This window comes from Spermophilus citellus (genome assembly GCF_964194105.1).
Source record: "Spermophilus citellus genome assembly, chromosome: 4".
Classification (NCBI taxonomy): domain Eukaryota; kingdom Metazoa; phylum Chordata; class Mammalia; order Rodentia; family Sciuridae; genus Spermophilus; species Spermophilus citellus.
In genome coordinates, this window is record NC_138185.1 from 41624067 (window position 1) to 41646256 (window position 22190).

The window sequence follows — 22190 nt, forward strand, 5'->3', positions numbered from 1 at the left end:
TTATTCACATCTCTCACTCTCAGCTGGTAAAGACCCCTACATTCACAGTACTGTCAAGAGCACCATGAGATGCTAAGCACAATACTAGGCTCAGGATAAGCACTCAGGAAAGGGTGAGGAAATGGGTCGCAGTTGTGGCAACTGAAAGGCAAGACACCATCAGCAGTTTCTCAAGGGCTTAAACCAGCATGCCTTCTTTCAACACACAGTGTATTTTAGGAGCTTACTACATAGTTTCAAATCACTGATCATCTATCTCTTCTCTTTGAAATAATATGCACATGTGTGTCTCACAGTTCTTTTATATAACTAATTTTTTATGTCCTTCTAATAAAGTTAATTATAAGTTACAATCTTGAATTCCAAATGAAAATGCAATTTTCATTCTTGGTTACCCTTTCAATTCTCAGTATGTCTTCAGGAAAAGGGACTTCTGTTAGCAGAAGTTATGAGTATAATGGTTTTAACACTGAAACTTGGCTAAAAATTGAGACAAAAATAAAAGAATTTTTCTCACTTATTGGTGATCTAAACCATGACTTCTGAGAGATCGTTCATAATATTCTCTTTAATCTGTAGGCATACATCATTCATCTTCCTTCGTACTTCCAAATGAGTGTTTAAAATCAAATTCAATATCTAAAACAGACTTGTAGATGTAAGCTCTCAACTATCCCAACAATCTGTGTCTATACAGCCAATAAAATGGTCTTTTAAAAGTAAAAATTGGATCACTTTCTTACTTGAACACTTTGCAGTGGATTGATAGGTCTCTATCTAGCCCTCTGTCTCATTCCTACTACCACTCTTGCCACTTTTCACAGGCGTTTTAGTCCTAAACACACAAAACTTGCCCTTGCCACCATGAGCCTTTGTATTTGCTGTTATTTCTACTTAAAATGTGTCTGCCTCTAGATTTCATGCTTGCTTCATCTCAACATTCAGGTTTCAGCTCAAACCTCACTTATTCAGAAAGGCCTGCATGGTCTGTTGCCTCAAAAGTGCCCACTGTCCAGCTCTTATACCACATAATTAGACCCTGTTTCATTTTTCTATAAGGCACTTAATATTATTTGAAATTGCCTTATTTGTTTATTCTCTTTACTTCATGAGAGGGCAGAATGTGGCTGTCTTGTTCACATCTGTATACAAAGTTTATAGTTGCTCTTGTTGTAATAAATGAAGCCATTTTAATTTTCTTCATTTGATGGTCACTTCATTTTTTAAAGTATGGTTGTAATACACATTTTCCCCCTTGAGAAAATTTTACATGTAATAATCTCTTCATTAATTTTTCCTGGTATCAAGAAATCTCTTTGATTTTCAGATTCACATCATTCTTAATCCCATGTAAGTTTTCTTCTATTATATCTTCAAAGATTGCTTGTGTTATATTTATTTAGTTTTCTTTAAAAACACTAATTAGAGAAGTATACTGATGCTTTTCAAACTCATTTCAATTCATACTGAAACTAGAATGCCATCTTATCAAAGAGCCCAAACTGAAAAGAAATTATACTAAAGTGCCCAACAACTTCTGCTCCATCACCCTGACATTTGTCATGGAAGGCAAGCAACTTACTTCAATTGGCAACTCAATATGGAATGTTTAATTGTCAAGTATTAGTGTTTATGTTTCCTTATTTTGAGGCTCTTTCCATATGATTTTAAGATATATAAAAGAAGAGATTTTTATTTTTATCCACTACTATTTTACTGAAATCTAGAAAAGTGTGTTTATATGGGATAGGTTAAACTAATATTAGATATGGTATGAATATAATCATGGGATGAGTGGGAGTGTGTGTGTGTGTGTGTGTGTGTGTGTGTGTGTATGTGTAAAACTTGCATCCTTTTCTTTCTTTTTCCACCTATTACTCTGGGAATTCGGTGATGTTAATACAATGTGCAAAAACTATACATTATTAAAGAACTGATGTAGTAACTCATAGCCAGCTAGTTAATAAGCTGCAAAGTTCACTTTCAGAAAAAGCTGCTCTTTACATTTAATATGTATATAATATTTCTACTTTTTATTGTTAATATTAGTTTGAGACGTGGAGGGGAAATTATAGAAATGAACTCATAATTTGAATTTTATGTGTTTACTGCTGGAACTGAAGCCTCTTGGGAACACTAAACTGTAATTCCTACCTGAAACTTCTTCAAATTTTATCAGAATACTAACTAGTGTGAAAGCTGAAAAACAGAATTTAAAACACAACTCAATTTTACCTGAACTTAAGGTTCTTCTACACATCAAGGAACCTTTATTTATAGGTATTTCTCTTTGTATTCTAAGTCAGATAAAAAAGGGCAGAAGCCATAATGTTAAGGAAATATTATTTAATATGAACCAAATTAGGGACAAAAGTTTGACTAATTTATTTTTAGGATGTCATAAACTATAAAAATAGTGCTGAAAATCAATAGTGAAAACAGGCTAATTAGACAGTGATTATTCATTGATTTGCAGACAGTTAAGCCCAAATTTTCAAAGAGATATACATATACAGACTTCCTATAGTTGAAGTAAAATCATTTTCATCCTTATCATTAGGAAACACAAATCCATTCTAGGAATGCTTTTCTTTGCTTGAAATTATTTCAAAAGCTAATATTTCTCTAGAAAGGAAAAGATTACTTATGTATCAATATACCCTGGCATCTGGCCTCATACATAAAATACTTTCTTGTTTCTAGATAAATTCATATTGCTATCTGTCCCCCTTCTCCATATTTGAAGGCAAAATAATGCTCATGTCTCAGTTTCTCACTGAGTGGACATCTAAGCATGGATGTAGTTTTCTTTAAGAGACAAAATGGAAAAATCTATACTAATTTATTACTATTTCATTTTAATAGGTTTTATAGTTGAGAAGTTACAAATTGATTGAAAAATTTATTTAAAATTATCATAAAGTTTATGAAAAAGATGGAGTTAATCTATTACCATTTTCTAAATCTTATACTCATGAAACCTTTAAACAATGTAGAATATAAATTAAAAAAAAAACTAAAAAGATATATTTGATAGATGAGTAATTAAAATAAAACTTGGTGATACAAGCTAATACTGAGAGAGAGAGGGGGGGGACACTGCTAATGCAATCAGCTCATTTACTTTATGAAATGAATGTTCTTAATTGGAGATAATAATTTCATAACTTACCTCTGCATACTTTAATTTCAATGTTTTATGCATTTCTCGAAAACGACTGTAACGCCTGAATACAGTCCATGTCTCATCTAGGACAGTAATCTATTAACCAGGCAAACAAAAATGAATCAGCATTAATTAGAAGAAAAAGTAAAAATTTAAAAACATAATTTAAAAATTAAATTTAGCATGTAAAATTTATCTAGAATTAAAAACATTAATCTAGTTGCATAAATAGAACTTATAAATAATAATTGCACTCTATTAAATGTGTATCTTTGGATCCCAAATATGGGTACAAGCAGCATGTGGCAGATGCCCCAGAGGGGCCAATGGTCACTTATTAATCAGTTACAAAAACTGTCCTTTAATTTTCCACTTGGGTTGGAGAGAGAAAATCCCACAGGATGACTTTTTTGGTACAGTAGTGTGCCCATACAAAATTTGTCACCAGAGTCTATTACAGTATACAGGAGGAGAAAAAAGCTAGAGAAGGAGACTCAGAGAAAAGAGGAGGGAGAAGAGGCAGGAGGAGGAAAAGGAGAGAAGACAAAGTGGTAGACAGGAGTGGGAAGAGGACAAATAGAAAGAAGATTATTACTGCATCTCTGTGATTATTCATTTAAATGTACAATATATTTGGCCTTCTTTAGAGGAAAAATTATCAATCCAGCCCTTAGCTATCTGACTAGGGTGAAATCTCTGTAGCACATCAACTCATCATAGTAAGAGAGAGGCTGGCAGACGACATTGTCCTTTATAAACAGACCTAAAGCATAGGCTAATGAATCTTGAATTCCTAGCTCCATTTCCCACCATTCTGAGTTCCTGACCTATGTACCCAACCTGGAAGACACTCTTCTTCAGATGTTTCCAAGTTGCCATATTTGACATATTCTCCTATCTCAATTCTGGTGTTGTCCATCTCAACACATTTCACTACCATTTACCACTCCATGCCAGCCAAATGGGGATGCTGAAGCCAACCCAGAATACCATTCTCTTAACTTAGCCAATTTAAACAAGTGCTAGGTAGTTCTCCTTTTACTTCCTAAGAATTTCTTGGAGCTCTACCCTTCTATCCTTTGCCATCACTAGCATCTTATTCTAGGCTATTGGATCTCATGTAAATTTTGCAAGAGTCCCTCCCGATGTCTACATCTACATTTGCCCCTTCCAATCCCTTCTCTGAACAACTATCAGGGGATCTTTTTTTCCACTTCCTTCCTTAAGAACACTTAATAGCTTCACTCTATTTCTAGAAAAGACCTAATTTTTTTAAACCTGCTCTGACTACCTATAGCACACTCATTTTAGGGGTCTCTCTCCTCAGGTGTTTATACTCCTGCTACACTCCCTGAATGCACATTGTCTCCCACCTCAGGGCATTTTAATTGGTTGTGTCCCTGTATGGGAAATCTTAACCTGCGTATCAGAGAAGTGCCCTTCTTAAAGACAATAGTTCAGCTGAATTCTCCTGCATGTAAATCCCAGGGGCATCATAGGAAAAGAAAAGCAATAAGAGGAGAATACACAGGCAGGTAGTTTTATGAGAAGGATCAAGTTTTGAGTCCCAGTCCTTCTTTGGTTCCCTCTTCCCAAAGTCTTAAATGAGATGATTTGGGGGTCATATGAGAATGTACATTTTTTTATATTCATCATTCTGATTCTGTATTCATTTGCTTTAAAATAATGTTTTGATTGTGGCAGGTTTTTATGAGTTCCTTGAAAGAGTTATTTTCATAAGGAAAAAAAAAGGTGAACATATTCCCGTAAATTAGTAAGTAAACACATGAGTACAGGTGCTCTGCAGCTGTGGTAAGTTTTCAAGGACTGGTAGGTCTTGGGAAACATGGCTCTTGGCAGCAAAGCTAGTTGCTCTTCCTCTTCAGTTCCCTCCTCAATAGACCCACAGAGGCATGGCCAGCACAACAACTGGGATGGGAACTTTCTCAGGACCAGAGCACAGCAATGCACAGTTTTAGCTGGACACAAACTAGGGATCCAAAAGGGACCTGGAGGTTTCAGGGGCCTTCTACCTTCCTATGTTGCTGGTGTTCTCCCTGCTGCCAGGAAAACCCTAAGAGTTGAACCTCAATTGTACCCTGGGAGGAGAAAGATTCAGGATAGCTCCCAGGTAAGACCAAGCTGTATTGTGACGGGATTGCAAACAAAGTTACCAGGAGAAATGTAGGATTCTCACATGACCCAGACTCTGATGCCCCCTGCTCCCTAACCTTCTTCTGAAATCTTTCCATAGTATTACTTGGACTCATTGTTAATCATCCACAAAATACCTCAGATACTCAGCCTCTGCTGTGAATACCCTCTTCAATTTCGCTTTAACTGAAAGCTGGCTCTTCCCCAAGGAACCACTTACCCACTAGCCCTCTCAAATAGAAGCAATCAAAAGAATATTTCCACAAGCACCCTTGACCAGGTCTGCTCATTTATCACCATCTGTTCTGTACTTCATTTTTCTCCTGTTACCAGGCAGAAGATGTACTAATGCTCCTAGTTAAGGTCGACTCTGTGGAACACTGGACTCCAACCCTTTTGCCCTCTGAAAAGCATGGCAATTAAACAAACTTAACCATTTTCTTTTCTCTTCATTACACAAACATGTTTCCTCTATTCCATTATTCCCATAAACATCTAAACAAGTTATTATTTCTATCATTTAAACTTTCTATCTTGATCTTCCTCTTCCTTCCTGTCATCAATACATTTTGTCCTTTCCATTAAAACAAAACTCCTTTAGAAATATTTATTCATGTCACCATCTCCTTTTTTTTTTTCATTATCACTTGGGTCCACTGCAATCTACTCACCATTCCACCCAAATTATTCTTACCAAGGTCATCAGTGATCTCCATATTGTAATGTCCCCTGGTTAATTCTTGGTCTTGATCTTACTTGACCTATGAGGAGGGCTTAACATAGCTAATACCTCTCTTCTAAAATCTTTTTCACTTGGCTTCCAGGTTGCTACACTCTCTTCTTATCCTATTTTTCTTTGCTGGGATTTCTCATCTCCCTGACCTCTAAACATCAAAGAGTCATAGAGTTTAATCCTGGAACATGTTTTATTTTCTACATGCACTCCCTCCTTTGGTGATCTCATTCATCTCATAACCTTAAATTTACATGCTATGACTCCCTGGATACTCATATCTCTCCCCTGAACCCAGACTCATATATCCTACTGCCTACTTAGATGTCTTATATGTGCTTCAAACTTAACATGGTACACTTATCAAAATTAATCTTACTCAAATCCAATTCCCTTCCTTGTCTCAGTAAATGAAATACCATTCTTCTGCTTATTCAACCCCCAAACATAGCATTGTCCTAAATGTTCCTCTTTCTCACACCTCATACTGTCAGCAAATCCTTTCTGCCAATATGAGACTCTGGCTCTTTCTTACCACCATTACCATCTTTAAGCACCATCATCTTTGGCTCAATTCTTTTTAGCAGCCTCCCTGTTGATTCCCTTGCTCATGTTGTTGTCTCCCTTCCCACTGTTTCCTCATTCTTTTCTCAATACAGTCAATAAAGTAACCAAAGTGATCTCATTAAAAATTCAATCTGATGAAGCCATTTCTTTGTTTGAATGAGACACCTTCTCAGGGTTCCATCTCACTCAGGCACAAGTTCAAGTCACTGACCTAAAAGGATCTTTTCCTGACCTCATCTCCAATCACCATCTTCCCATTCTCTCTGAAATCCTTGCTTATTCTAGAATACATCAAACATACATCAAATATGACCTCAGAGACTTTGTGTGTGCTTTTCTCTTTCTGGAATGTTCTTTCCCAAGTTTTCATATGACTAGTTCCCTTAGTTCCTTCAAGTCTTTGCTCAAAAGTCACTTTCTTAGTGATGCTTTTCTGAACTATCCTATCTCAAATTGCAACCTCCTTTTCCCATTTCACACCACTTTATTCTCTTCTCTAATTTCTTCTTGTACTTAGCACTTCTGATTACCAAACATGGTCTAGGTTTACTAAAATATCTTGATTTTTGGTTCTCCTCCCCACTAGAATGTAAGTTTCAGGACAGGCAGCTTTTTATCTGTTGGTCACTGCTCCTTAGAAGAGTATGTGACACATAACTGGCATTCTGAATGAATAGTCGAAAGATGGAGCCCCCATGATGGACTTTTCTTAAATATACTTCCATTCTTAGTGACTTGAACTAGAAATGTTCCCCACCACACACCTTTAGCAGAAAAGGCCTTAAAATGACCTTGAACAAAATTAGGGCAAGGTAAACTGCACACCTGTCCTGTGGGGCTTTAACCTATAGGCTTCTTCCTCTTTGTTGCTATCACTGCTCATTAACATTGAATGATTTTTTTAAAAATCTCTTGATTACTGAAATGGCATTTCAAACCTACCTCACAATATTGGGAATCATTCTTCTTTCCTATGGTAGTCCTAGGATAGTTCCTTTACAAAGGACACCAATTTCTGTAACAAACCACACATGCCAAATACTAGGAAGGACGGGGTGCAGCTAAGTGACTGAATAACATTGAGGCATAAGAAGATAAGACAGCAAGAAGAAGATAAAAACCCCTTCCTAAGTAAGGGTGCCCCCACAAAGCATCCAATACACCCCTTTCTGCTTTCTTGATAGTAGCCTCCAGTGCTTACAATAGTAGATGAGATGCTTCTATTGTCTGTTGTAGAGCTGGGAGGAGAAAGAAAAAGATGGCCCAAGGGTGAGAGGGCTAAGCCCATATGAAGCTTTGTAATGTATGTATTCCTTTGAACTGGGCTTAATGAAGTCAGGAAAGGTGCAGAGTGGTCTGTTGTACACATGAGCTCAAGGATTCCTGCCTTTATTGAATTGGAAAGGAAACTCTCTGGAACCATCAATATGATGAATGTAGTGAGTTCTCAAAAATATTGAACGATAAAGATCATTACAGGCGTATTATGGTTAATGACAGATTTTGCCTTGTATCTTACTTAGTTTAATAACTTCACATACACATCTCAATGACTTCTGTCCTCAATATTTCAGTTCACTGTCTGAAACAGTGGTTCTCCAAGAGGGATACCAACAAGCAGCATTTGCTTCAATCAGGAACTTCTTAGAAATGCATATTCAGAAGTCTTACTCACATTTACTGAATCAGAGGTTTTGAGCAGGAGCTAAACAATTTGCATTTTAAAAATCTCCTATCAGGGGTTCTGATGAAGATTAAAATCTGAGCATCCTTGCTGAAATTCACTGCAAATGTGGCTGCTCCAAAATTAGATAGCCATGCTCCAACAACCTCTCAACTCCAAACCCTTAGCAAGGCATTTGGAGCCTTTTCTAGGCTGACCCCAGCTCCCAGTGCATTAAAAATCTCACACTCCAGACACCTTGTCAACACAGAATACAGCATATCTGTAGGTCTTTTGAATATCTCCCTAAGGCATACATCCCTTTCTGCAAGGGGAGGGTGGCTGTCCAGCCTCCAGGGCAGGGTTCACCCCCCCAATTCCTGTCTCAGCAGTATCCCAGCTCCTCCTCCTTCCTTTCTGGAAGAATCAATTATTCCCTGCTCTGTGGTTCCTTAGCACTTAATTCACTTGATGATAAGAACACACATCATGAATATTGTTATGGTCTAGATATGAGGTGTTCCCTGAAAGCTGATGTGTGAGGCAATGCAAGAAAATTTAGAGGGGAAATGACTGGGTTATGAGAGCCTAAATCACTGATTCCCTAATATGGATTAAATGAACAGGAACAGTAGGCAGGTAAGGTGTGGTTGGTAGAAATCGGTCACTACAGGCATGCATCTGGGGGGTTTATATTTTGTCCCCCAACTCTCTGCTTCCTGTTTCTACCCCCTGTACTCTGCCTCACCTCAGGCCTAGAGCAATGAACTTGGCCTAGAGCAATGAACTTTCACCTGTCTATGGATTAAAACCTCTGACCCATGAGTGCCAAATAAACTTTTCCTCCTTTAAAATTGTTCTTATTGGGTCTTTTGGTCAAGTGGCAAAAAAAGCTGACTAAAACAGACATTAATTATATAATTAATATTGCACTAAATAATTTACATATCAAAGTTAATTATATGTCTTTCTACCTTACAAGATTTTAAGACTCCTAAGGGAATAAATCCTCTGCCTTTGGTAGCAATTGGCAAGGTGTGGGGGTGTATGAATTCTCATTGTAGAGATAAACCTATACTGAGAAACTACTATGGAATTTAAGATTATTTTGCTTTTGAAATCAGATAAGAATTCAGAATTGGTTCAGATCATTCAAAGTGGAGAATGCGGGGGCTGCCGAAGTCTCAGTTGCAGACGCTCTGTTCTGGTAATCTCTTAAAAGTACGTTGTTGTGTTTTTGTTTTTTCTTTTTTCTAAGAATATGGTGTATTCTCAATAGATTTGTAACACAAATTTACAATGAAGCATAAAGAGATTTCCAAAGTCTTCACCTGAGAATTTCACTTGAGATTTTCACCTGGATTCAGGTTAAATACAGTATGAGAAAGTCTCAAGCTTCCTACTTTATATACTGAAGTCTTCCCTTGTCTATCAGCATATAAACAAGATGAGAACAATGATGATGAATGAAGATCATTAGCAATCATCTCAGAAATGGAAAGTAAGGGAAATATAATTTCTCTTTAGGAAAATGGTCAAAATCCCATCTCTATCACTGAAACTCACCACTTCTTAAGCCACAGAAGTTTGGAAAAGATATGCAGAAAGGCAAAATGTACATTAAAATCCTATTTTATCCCAAATTAAATTGGGCATGGGGTAGAATATTAGTCTAGAGGCAAGGGATAGCAAGTCAGTACAACTTATATATCAAACCTAAAATATTCAATTATTTTTTTTAATGTGGAGAATGTGAGTTATCATTACTGCATATCTTTGAGGAACAAATTCATTACTTCTCTCTGAATAATTTTGCTGATACAAATCCATCTTTCCTGGGTCATAAAATGATCAGCTGCAACTTAAACACCATAAACATGTCTGAAAGATGGAGTGCATTTACTTATAAACAATTCTAGATTGAGTGGTTCCCACAAATTTATGTTACAAACATATTTTGCTGGTTTAAGGATTGTGTTGCTTTTAAGATCTGTCATCAGTATATATTTGGTTGTATGCATCTATCTGTGTGAAAAGCAGAATCAACAACTTTTCATCCACAGGAAAACCTTCTGACTGGCCCCCATTTAAACAGTTACTTGTAGAATTCTCTTCAAAAACATCTTTTAAGGGCTGGGGATGTGGCTCAAGCGGTAGCGCGCTCGCCTGGCGTGCGTGCGGCCCGGGTTCGATCCTCAGCACCACATACCAACAAAGATGTTGTGTCTGCCGAGAACTAAAAAATAAATATTAAAAAAAACCACCTTTTAATGACTTTTGGGGGTGCTACCTCAAGTACATATATTTTAAAAAATCTTTGTAATTAGCAATAGTTTGGAAGAAATTGTCTAATACTGATCTAATATGTTTAAAAAGTTTCTTCAGACTTTTGCAAAATAAAGTTTTATGCAATGATACAACTATAAACATATTTGAGGAAACATGAAATATATTCCAAATGTATGTATCTGTATAGTAACAATCATCAATGCATAAGATTGAACTAAAAGCTCCTCAGACATGGAAAATGAAAACTAATACTCTCCAAACTCTCCCCAGAGTAGGGGAGGCAAGACGATTTATGGGGTGTGGATAGGCTGAAACTTCTATTTACATTTACCTCAGTCTTTTTCTTTATTTCTATTTCTGAAAATGTATTACAATAAATAATAGGTACAATTAGTGAATGTTTGCTTTCTAAGCAAATAAAAATATATTGGCTGTGCCTTATCAGTAAAGTTATGGCTGCAAAAAGTTAAGTTCATGAAGTCCCCATTATTTTCAAGATGTCAGAATCCAATTTATTAATTCCACTAAATCTTTTATGCAGCAACATAACTTTAAATGTGTTTGGAGAAACATAAAATATATTCAGAATGTATGGATCTCTATGATAACATGCATTAGTGCATTAGGTTTATTAAAATCTCTTCAGACAACTGTTGGAAATGGAACTAAGTCTGGTGTGATAAATGAAGCCAACATCCCATTAAGCACAGCAATATCCCATAGAGATGACAGCCTGCCATAGATTACTCCCAGTTTTGATCTATCTCCAAGATCACCAAATCTGTCATCAAGGACCAACAGCACCAATGCTGTCTGATTTCCAGTGTGTACACATATCCTATGGATCCGGAGTCTGCTGGTGTCTCTAGTGAAGTCTCCCAGGTTCCTTCTTTCCTTTTAGTTTGGACACTCATGGGACTTAGGATGGACTCTGGACCATTCTTCCTGCCCTTGGAGTGAGAGCACCTCAAAATTCCTTCTGAAGGAGCCCATCAGAAAAATCTCCCAAGTCAGGCAGCCTATGGAGTACCCTGGCCTCCATTGGGAGGCCCAGCACTGCTGCAGACAACCCCTAAGGCAGGCAAGATGCAGTTTCACAAAATGTAAGCCATTTGACTCAGCACAGCTATACCTTGAAAATTCTTTCAGATTCTCTGTGTGATGAGCATTTCAAAAATGTTCTAGATTCTCAGTCATCACAATGATCTTGTTTTACTGGAACAATAAAGGTCCCCAAGACCAACTCCCTGAGAATCCTTTCAGGACCTTCCCAAATGCTGCTGTTATGACATTCACTCTCCTTTCTTCAAAACCTTTCTATCTCCACTTAATTTCCTTATTTATTTCAACCTGAGAGTCCCTAAGGTTAGCCTCAAACTCTATTACTTCCTGATATCAACATATCACTTATACTTTTCTGCCCTTAGTGTTCTCATGACCCTAGAAGTTTCTCTCATCTCCACTCAATGAAATCTAGCAATTCCTCTTAAAGAAACAAAAATATGTCTATCTTTTTAGTTTGTTCTTAGTTATACATAAGCGTATAATGTTTTTTGACATATTATACATATAAAGAGTACAACTCCCCATTCTTTTGGTTGTACATGATGTGGAATTACATTTGTCATGTATTCATATATACATATAAGAAAGTAATGTCTGATTCATTATACTATCTTTTCCTATTCCCAGTTACCCTCTATAAGCCTACTTGTTCTATGCTGTTTGATTTTTCTGCATGTGATTTTCTTCCCTGAATCAGCTATTCCTTGAATGAAGTAATTATTGATTTTCTCTGTTCCTCAGTATATTAATATATCTAATATGGTCTTTTAAAAAAATTACAAGCATCACATAAATATGTGCTAAATAATAAATAAATGAATAATAGAGACAAGGGAGCTCAAGGTCTCTTTTCAGTAAACAAACATTTTAAAACTACATTTTCTAATTCCTTTTCTCTCTTGAACTATGTGCAGTAGAATGACCTGCATTTTTGTCCTTTTCTGACTTAATCTATAACTGTTTAAAGTTTTTAGCAAGTAGGCATTGGGGGAGATAAGGAAGAGGGCAAATAATTGTGGAGCAAAGCATTTATCAAATTCCTTTTGTAGAGAACATTGTGTTGATTTAGAAGAAACACTGTGATAAATGATTTGGGGATAAGAATGGGTGCAGATGAGTATGAGGCTCATAAATGACACAACAAGAAACAAAAGGTAGTCTCTAAATTGACTTTAAGAGCATGGATTTTATTAACCTAGACTTTCCTGTTCCAGAGAACCATGGTCCTTTAGGTACACAGCTTGGAAATGAGAGCCAGGCCAAAGGGGCTGGAGCTGAATTCCTCCGCTTAGTAAGGCACAGTTGGGGCTCCCAGAAATATCTAGGAAGGATAAATTAAAAAGCTGGTACTATGGGAGGACACAACTGTCTAATGGGATATTTTAAGTTATTTGCTCAGACATGTGCAATGTATATCCCCTCTCACTCCCCAAGGGAAACTTCAGGAATGTTCACTTATTTTTCTTTCTGGTGAATCCAGAGGAGGGCTGTGCTTTGTTAGCCAGGTAGACACAAAGGAAAAGAGACTGTGACATCAGCCATCCAAGGGTTCTGAAGACAAGGGAATAACTGCCATCTGGATCATTCCACCAGCTGTATAACTAATTGCTGAACTGAGAAGGCATCCTCTCTCTACTGCAGTGGGTCCTACCAGCTAGGAGCATAACCAGTTGCAGAAATTCTGTCTCAGGCAACTCAGGGAAGAGGCTGGTCCCAAAGATGGTGTACTGTACAAGCAAAGATGAAGCTAATTGCAACCCTAGATTTCCCCTTTCTGTTGGTAACAGGAGTGGGAAAACAATGGAGCTTGTAGAATAATAAAGCTCTATACAAATAGAAGCCCTATATAAATAAAAGATTCTTCAGTCATATTGTCCACGAAAATCTAGATATTCCTTCTGTGCAGACACTTGACAGACATGTATAGAACATGTTTCAGAGCATTGGGCTAGTGAACTTGGTCTGAATCTGTGTGCTATGAAGAAATGAGCTCAATGGCTGAGTACTAAATTAACACCCATGTTCTGGACAGCTATGAAGTGGTCCTAAATCAAATAATACTGTGTTACTTTGGCTAAATTACCTTCTATCTGGCCTTTCGAACCCAGCCTTCTGCAATAACCAGAAATAATGACTTCTTCATGCTAGAATTTCAAAGAATTTCAGCATCTTCAAAATAGGAGATAATACTGCTTATTTTTGTATACTTACTTTATAGGGTAGACTGAAGATAAATTTGCCAGAATGTACAAAGGCCCTGAAACTCTTAGAAGATGGAGGCCTTTCAAATATATGATCATTACTGATAAAGTACTTCTCCCTCTAACACCTCTGTGAAGCAGGTGAGGAGTAGGGGGAATTATTCTACTTTAAAATTGTGAGAAATGGCAAGAATAACAGCCTAAGCATTTTTCCTTTAAATTATGTAAATACTGAGAAAAAAAGCAATGGATGTAAACTCTCCATCAGTCATCACTAGAGAATGAAATAATGAAAAGCTCTGAATCAACACAAACTTGGATCTTGGCTTTATCCCAGTCACTTATTAGCTATGTTACTTTGGCTAAATTACTAGATTCCTTCAGGTATCAACTTTTTCATCTTTAAAATGGACTCATGAACTTAACCTGCATATGAATCAAAAAAGTATGAAGCAACTAGAAAAGTGCTAGATGCTTGGAAATGGTAACTCCTGGCTCTGAGATCATGTTCCTAAATAAAGATATCAGATTATGCACCGTTGAAAGATGAGGGTTCTCATACACATCAACTGCAAAAGGAGGAGTTTCACAAACGATTTTGTGATTTATTTAAAAACATTTTATTCTAGGAAGAGATGTAAAACTTCAAAAATTCTGAAGTCAAGGGAGACCGAATAAACATACTCATATAGAAAACCAAGTGAAATGGAAAATTCAAAGTACAGCCATAAGCTAATGACTACTTTCTGTCTGTGATTGTGACTCAATCTCATTTCTTCTTAGTCATTTCTCTTAGAGGCAGCATTTACTTTGTGAAGATAAACATGAATGTCTAAGTAAAGGCAATATAAAAAATTAGTTGGTTTGGGTGAAAACCAGGGAAGGGAAAAACCACATTCTTCCTCATTTTTCAGTAAAAGACAAAGTACTTGAAGAAATGAGAGGGGTGCTTAATAAATAAAATCTTTTAGATTTTAGAATAAAATGTGATCCCTCAAGTTCTAATGTAAGTTCTTTCGTTTGATTTTTATGTTTAAAAACAGCATGCAGACTAAATATTTGAATCTGGATGGGCCACAGCATCTGCAGCACGCCATTTGTCTCAGCTATGCTAATACACATGCAGGGAGGTAATCTATCAGGTTACTAATAAGCACAGATTCAGATGCCAGCACACTACTCTTTCTGAACATTTATATTCTATCAAGTTGGGAATAAGTCTTTCTCAAAGATATATGTGTGTACAGTTTATCTAATAGACTGGAATGGCTCTTATTTCTGTTCTGCCAAATAAAGAGAAATTTCTCTCACTGTAAATGTGATTACTGCAATTCCCAAACTGCAAATTTCCTGGCCATTTCTTCTTCATGATTCCTGGCAGGTCTATCCACCATCAAATGCTGCAGGTCTGTCAAAGTCTTAACAATAGCCCCTCTTGACAAAGTAACTGTGACTTGGTCAAAATTCAAGATAAAAAGTTAAAACAGGGGGTTGAGGCTGTAGTGCAGTGGCAGAGTGCTTTCTTAGCATGTGTGAGGCACTGGATTTAATTAAAATAAAGGCATACTGTCCATCTGCAACTACAAAAAAAAAAATAAAAAAGTTAACACACACAAAAATAACAGCCAATCTTGCAAAGAGACAAGGTTTGAAAATGGCTACCACATCTAGTGCAATACTAAAACATGTCCTCAAATTCTAAAAACAATGCAGAAAGTATTTCTATTTGGAAAGTACATTTAAAAAAAGAAGGGGGCATTTGGGACCTGGATCTACTTAATAGCTGTGTGACCTTAGGCAAGTCACTCATAATTTCCTAATTCATGAAATATAAATAATACTCCCATTTTGATGCATTTTTCCATATTTGTGGAAATGTCTAGTAAAATGCCTGAGGCATAGAATGTGCTTGACAGATGTTAGTTCCTTTCCTTCAGGAGGGGATCCAAACAACTGCACACAGAAATCAGCCAAGAACAAACTCAGCGAGGCTCAGTGAGTAAAAGGTAACATGAAACACAGTGTGCTATTATATTATTTGAGAATATCCAACTGTGTTGTGGAGGACGCATGAAGCTCCTATGAAGGGCCAAATATGGTCACTAAATAAGCAAAATGGGGCCAAATATGGTCACTAAATAAGCAAAATTTATAGGACATATCAGAACAGATAAGAAGTGAGCAGGAAGCTTGTGAGACACAACGAAATTCATAAAGTCCACTAAATTAAAGGCTGCTGATTGTTAACCTACAAGACATATATGGAAGATAGATGAATTTACCAAAAAATGTGATATGATGGAACAGACAAAAATGCTACTCTGAGACAGAAAGGGAGGAAAATGCTAGGTCATGATATGTCCCCTCTGGATTGACAGCTGTGTCACTCCTAAACTGACCACCCTTGGTGATAACCATTCTGCCTTATTAATGTTCTACTGGAGAAGTGCAGATAAAAACCACGGCTGTTCACGGCATGCCACTGGCCAGATGTATCTATACATTGTCCCCCATGGAGAGAGCACTAACTCTGGGGAACCTGTCTCTGCCATGGCTTCTTGCTCAAAATTCTGTTCTGGTCCTTGTAAGCAGATATCAGTGGGAAAGGCTGAGGTAGCAAAGAGAGACAGGATAGGTGAACACCATGTGACCAGGGGTAAGGTAGAATGCTCTGTCAGCCAATCCCTTTTTCCTTATTCTAAGGGTGTTTAAACTGACTTGATAAACCATGAACAGAGATGGCATTTGGTCTGTGAGCCTTTCTGCACTGTGTGGGTGAACTTTTTCACATCCATGGGGGCTACCAGCTCGAGGTAACTTATTCCATGATGGGGGTCCTGAGGTCTATGGAGAAATAGGGAGCACAAACTGCAACTTCAAGAGAGCTTCTGTCCTTATAAGAATGTCAGCCTTGGTTTCCATGTTTTCCGACTTTTGACAGAAACTTGGCAGATCTGGATTTTTATGTCAAGTCTCTCATGTTTAAATGCTGACATCTCATGCAAAATTTCAAAAATCTCTCTAGGCCAAATAAAAAATATCTTCTGCCACATTTGTTCCTGCTACCTTAAGTCAATACAGTTCTTCAACTGTGTCATACCCTGGCCCTGTGGTCCTTGTCATGTGATCCTCAATTGCAAAAGTAAAATTCTAATTTGAACTGGCACCCTTCAGATTTGCAATTTACCACAACTCACTTTCAATCGTTTCTGTTCAGGGAGGGCTCAGCAGATGTGAGACCTCTCTTAGCTAAGCATCTCCCAGCTGTAGGGCTGGACAGACTGATTGGAAGGGAGGGCTCACAAATCTAAAGTCACATGACTGAAAGAAAAATGACTGCCACTGACAGGGATTCTCTGTAATTGTCTACAGATGGTCTACACATTCGGCTGGAATACTTCCCGGAGGTCATATTTCCTCACTGTCATTCATTATCCATGTCATGGCTGCTTCTCCCCACTTCTCAGGCCACCAATCAGAGCAAAATGAGGCAGCTCGTGGGGGCAAGAGGAGTCTGCTCCTATGGTGACTTCAGAATCAGATGATTAGGATTAGAGAAGGTTTTGGGTTGGACATTGTGTGTTTGAGGTAAGTTGTGTGTGTGGACCTGTAACCCTTCTGGCCTGAAAGTGGACCAAAGTGACACCGGTCAAAAGAGCTTACCTCAGGCTGAGAAAAGGCAGGGGCCCAAACACATTGTTCTAGATGAGATTAGAACATGGGCCTCTATATGCAAGGAGACAGAGAATGTCCAGGTGCCTAGGATAATATGCAAAGAGTGGACAGTGAGCCTAGAGGTGCACCTCTCTGTGAACAAGAGCCAAAACAAAACTAAATTAACCTATGGATGCCGAAGACTGCCCAGAGCGAGGGTGTTTGTGTGCCAATGAGCTGGAAGGTAAAGCTGAGAAGGTAGAAGGGGAGGCAGGAGAAAGAAAGTTGGGAGGGACCAGCAACCTTGGACCTGACACAATCCAGAAGCTCCATGCACCCACATTCTCACTACATGACTAAGAGCCAGCCGCCACGCCATGAGCAGAGCAATGGGCAATCAGTGACTGATGGAATCCACAGATACACATGGAGCCCAGGAGCTTGTAGGGGGGCTGTTCACAAAGGGTACTCAGTCACTTAATCACCCCTGAAGCTCTGAGCAGGCCAAGCCTAATAAGAACACCAGGCTCACATGAGTCACATTGCTGAGCAATCTGTCCTGGGTGACCATTACCAGTCAAGCGTAGGCTGGGATTCAGTGCTATGCAATACTGACAAAGGCAGGTTATGCTTCCAGGAGAAGACTGGTGATAAACACAACAATGACAGGAAAAAACAGGACTGTGAGCTGTGACATGGCTGCTAAGGGAGCACACTGGGTGATGGATGGAGAATAGGGGACATTACTGCATATGTCACCCCTCCAGAAGGGGATGGGAAGACACTATCTTGTAAAGACCACCTTTTTTATACAAATAGAAACTCTCAAGAAACAAAATATAAAAATCACACCAGCATTGGCTTATTTCTTTATACTACCATGTTGATGTGTAAATTAAAATGCAAGGAATTTAAAACAATGCCATATTTCTACAACAAATGAGTATGACAACCTCTGTTAACCTTAACTACAGATTTCCCTGGCTGGTGTTTGTATCATGTTTAAATGTAATTTAAAAATTAAATTTTATCCACTCTAGTCCTAGCTAACTGAAAATGGCAAGAATAATGCATTGTAACTGATTTCATGTATCAATCACCAAAAAGTTTAGAAGAGGGAGTTTTAAGATGACAGCTGTCATCAATGAGAGGTATTACTGTGGCAGCTGCAGTTTAGGAAAAACACATATTTTACAGATATATGCTACTGACCAGCAGGTGACATTCAGCAATATTCAGTGCCAAATGTCCTCAGCTCAGAGAAGCCAGACAGGCCCTTCTTCAGCTTCCTGCCTCATCTCTGACACCTGTTGGCAGGAGGTGCATTTCTTTATGTATATGGGGACAGAGTCCCAGAAGGATGTGCTATTAGGATTTACTGGAAGAGTTAACTCCAAGGAAATAGGAACTGACATGATCTGGGGGGTTCCTAGGCACAGCTCCTCCAGGGTTCAGTAAAATAAAGGGAAGGACAACTTTCTGCATCATCAGGAAAGAACAGTACAAAAAAAAAAAAACACCAACAAAAGAAAGAATTGCAACAAATTGGGATATATCCATACAGTGGGATGCTCTTCAGATAGAAAAAGAAAAATGATCACTGTATTAATTGTATGTATGAACCTCTAAAACATCACGTCCAGTGAAAGCAGCTAGATGTAGAAGACTACTGCTGTGAAAGGCCACGTTCTGGCAGGCTGGATCAGGTACAGTGAACCTGTAGCTGGAAAGAGTACATCAGTGCTTGCCTGAAGGCTGCATAAGGGTGTTAACTGCAAAGGGGCACGAGAAACTCTAGAGTGCCTGAAATATCCTAAACTTAGATGGGGCAGGTTCCACGGTGTACAAATTTCACTGAACATAAATGATGCTTCAATGGAGTAGATTTACAAAGTTAAATGAGACTGAACAATAGTAACCTATGTACTTATCTATCTAAAAGTTAATAAAAGAAAGCTGTTGTTAGTCCACAGAAATAAAGCAAATAAAAAAAGACAGTCTTTTTGAATTAAACATGGTTTAATGAAAAGTTTCGTTATTCTCATCTTAAAGATCAGTGACCAGAACCCCCTCAGGACCCATCAGGGATGAGAAGATGAGCATTTGTGAATGCCTGTTGTCTTACTGCCCTCCCCTGTGCCTGACCTGGAACATCTCCCTAATAAGCTCATGACTACTTCATTCCACAATGAACAGAACAATGAAAAGTACCAAATTAGAAATTAAAATTAAAATGGCCAATGAGAAGAAAAAGACTGGTAAATCCTGGGGCTAAGGGATGTAGCTTAGTGATGGAGCGCTTGCCTAGCATGTGCAAGGCCCTGGCTTAGATCCTCAGCACCACAAAATAGTCCAATCTAGGAAAGGGTGAACAGAAAAGGATAGGAAGCAGAAGGGATGCAGTGGGCTCAGGGAAAGCTGACAGACAGAAAACACCAGCAGCCACTCCTCTGCATGCTTCAAGCATTTCACATACATAAACTCACATTCCTCACACCAACCCAGCTGGGAGGGTTTTATTATCCCCATTTTACAGATGAGGCATAGTGAGTCCTCTCTGTTTTATACATATCTTCTTCCCAGATTCTCTAGGGCCTGCCAATTCAGTGAGTGAAGGCTCATACTGGGTGGACCCTTGTATGTTCACACAGGGGTTTCTAAGTGAACTGGCAGTGACCACCAGCAAGCCATGCAGTGATCAAGGGTCTCACATCAGCAAGGCACCAGACCCCTGTCCCACTGGTCACAGAAGGCACAGTGGTTCACAGTGGGCACTCAGAACCCCAGACAGCCTTGAAGCTCATTAGGGAAGGGTGACGACAAACATAAACTGACTTTTAAAAAAAGAATCAACAAAGATTGTTCTAAAGTATAAAGTACAATAATATAAAATATCTATGTACATTAACATCAGATTTTCCTTACAAAAGCCTAAAACTGTTGAGTCTATTTTCAAATAATAATTTTTACCTTTCAAATAATACTTTTCCTAAATGCCTTTAACTCAACAAGAAAGAATTACTAGTATCCAAAATATTACCCATAATGAGACTGTCTATTCTAGAAAACATGTTCTATACTTGGTATATCTAAATAATGGATGGAAAAAGTTTGCAAACATTTTTTTAAATAAAAAACAGTTAAAATGATTTTAACATATTAACAGTAAAAATTCATGAAAAAAATACTCATACAGTTGTTTCTTCAAAACTGTTTATAGTATTTCATAGTACTTCTTATATAGAGGTACAAAACTACATGTCCACAGAACCACTAGAATCTCAACGAAGGATGTCTAAAGTTTCAGTAACAGGTGCAAGACAGCTGCAGTTCTATTTCAATAATGACAATGGATGAATTGATTATCTGTGGGTTTTCTTTTATGCTTTCTTTAATTTTAAGTTCAGAATGCTAAGGGAGAATAAGATACTCCCCCCACCAGAAAAAAAAAAAAACAAAACAAAACTTCAGACATAATTGCACATCAAAAGTCACTGAGGGGATAGCAAGTGTTAAATCTTACACATTCTCTAAACTTTTTTGTTTCTATTAAATTTTAATAACAAATATTTATACAGCACTTAGTAGGTAGGCACTATTTCAAGTACTTTCATATGTAAGATTACATACTCCCCACTCACCCCAGCCTAGTGGGTTTTACTGTTCCCATTTAACAGATGAAGGTTAAATGACTTGTTGAGATTACCTGGAGGTTACAAGGCAGGACTGGCACACCCAACCCTTCTAACAGCTGCACTTTGCCTGAAGCAAGTCTGCACTTGCTCTGGGGAGGGATAGTATATTCACATGTTTGTTTCTAATAACTAAACCCTGATACCTCAGTGACAGGCTGTCCCCATGAGAGTGAAGGCTCTGCTCAAGTGCATGTGTAGACATTAGGAGACCAGCCCCACTGGGAGAACTAGAAATTCTCCAGGCTAATGCTAACAGTCCAGCCTTCATGCCAATGATTATAATACCTAGGATGTGTACAAAAGGAAGTAGAAGAATAGCATACTTTCAGAACTGGCTTTGGTAAGTTCAAGAAAGCAGAACTCTTTGGATTTGGATTTTATGTATTTTAAAGTATAAGCCTAGACTCTGAAAGGCCCCATATGGTTTTCTGTATTTGGTTTCTCTAACTTGCTTTGACAATAGCATCATCACAATTTTGGCCAGATTTGCACACCACCTGTGATAGTATTTACTCCTAATATTTATTTAAATCAACTCAGTTTTTTAAAAAATATATTAGTATTCAAGTTATATACATGAGGTCAATCTAATAGTTATATTTTATCCACTGGAGCAACATAAATATGTCAACTAAAATTCTTGCATGTTTTCATAGCTATTAGTTCTATGTTTTGGACAATTCTATAATTCTGGGATGGTGAAAGCCAGTCTTTATCCCCAATCCACAAATTTGGAAATAATACAAACACCCTCAAAAACTGTCTATTAAAATTTAAATATATAAAACTGTCATTATATATGAAATATATATTCATATATATACATATATACATCATCACATATAAGTACAAATGTAACTCCACATAGATATACACATATAGAAAGGTTGAGAACAAATGTAAAGGAACTGTGTAGAAATGAGGCATTTATTAGGTTAGGGACAATAAAAAGTAATGGACCAAGAACATGGCATAATATTTGTGGTTTCTCAAATAAAAACTC

At 37.7% G+C, this 22190-nt stretch overlaps 1 protein-coding gene across 2 annotated transcripts in view; it reads right to left on the bottom strand.

The window, feature by feature from the left end:
• Window positions 1-22190, bottom strand: part of KIF16B (kinesin family member 16B) — a 311644-nt gene that overhangs the window by 61429 nt on the left and 228025 nt on the right. For both annotated transcript variants that reach the window (XM_081289710.1, XM_081289711.1), the window contains one exon: window positions 3173-3262. In XM_081289710.1, coding sequence (XP_081145836.1) covers window positions 3173-3262 — 90 coding nt within the window. The remainder of the gene's footprint in view (window positions 1-3172; window positions 3263-22190) is intronic.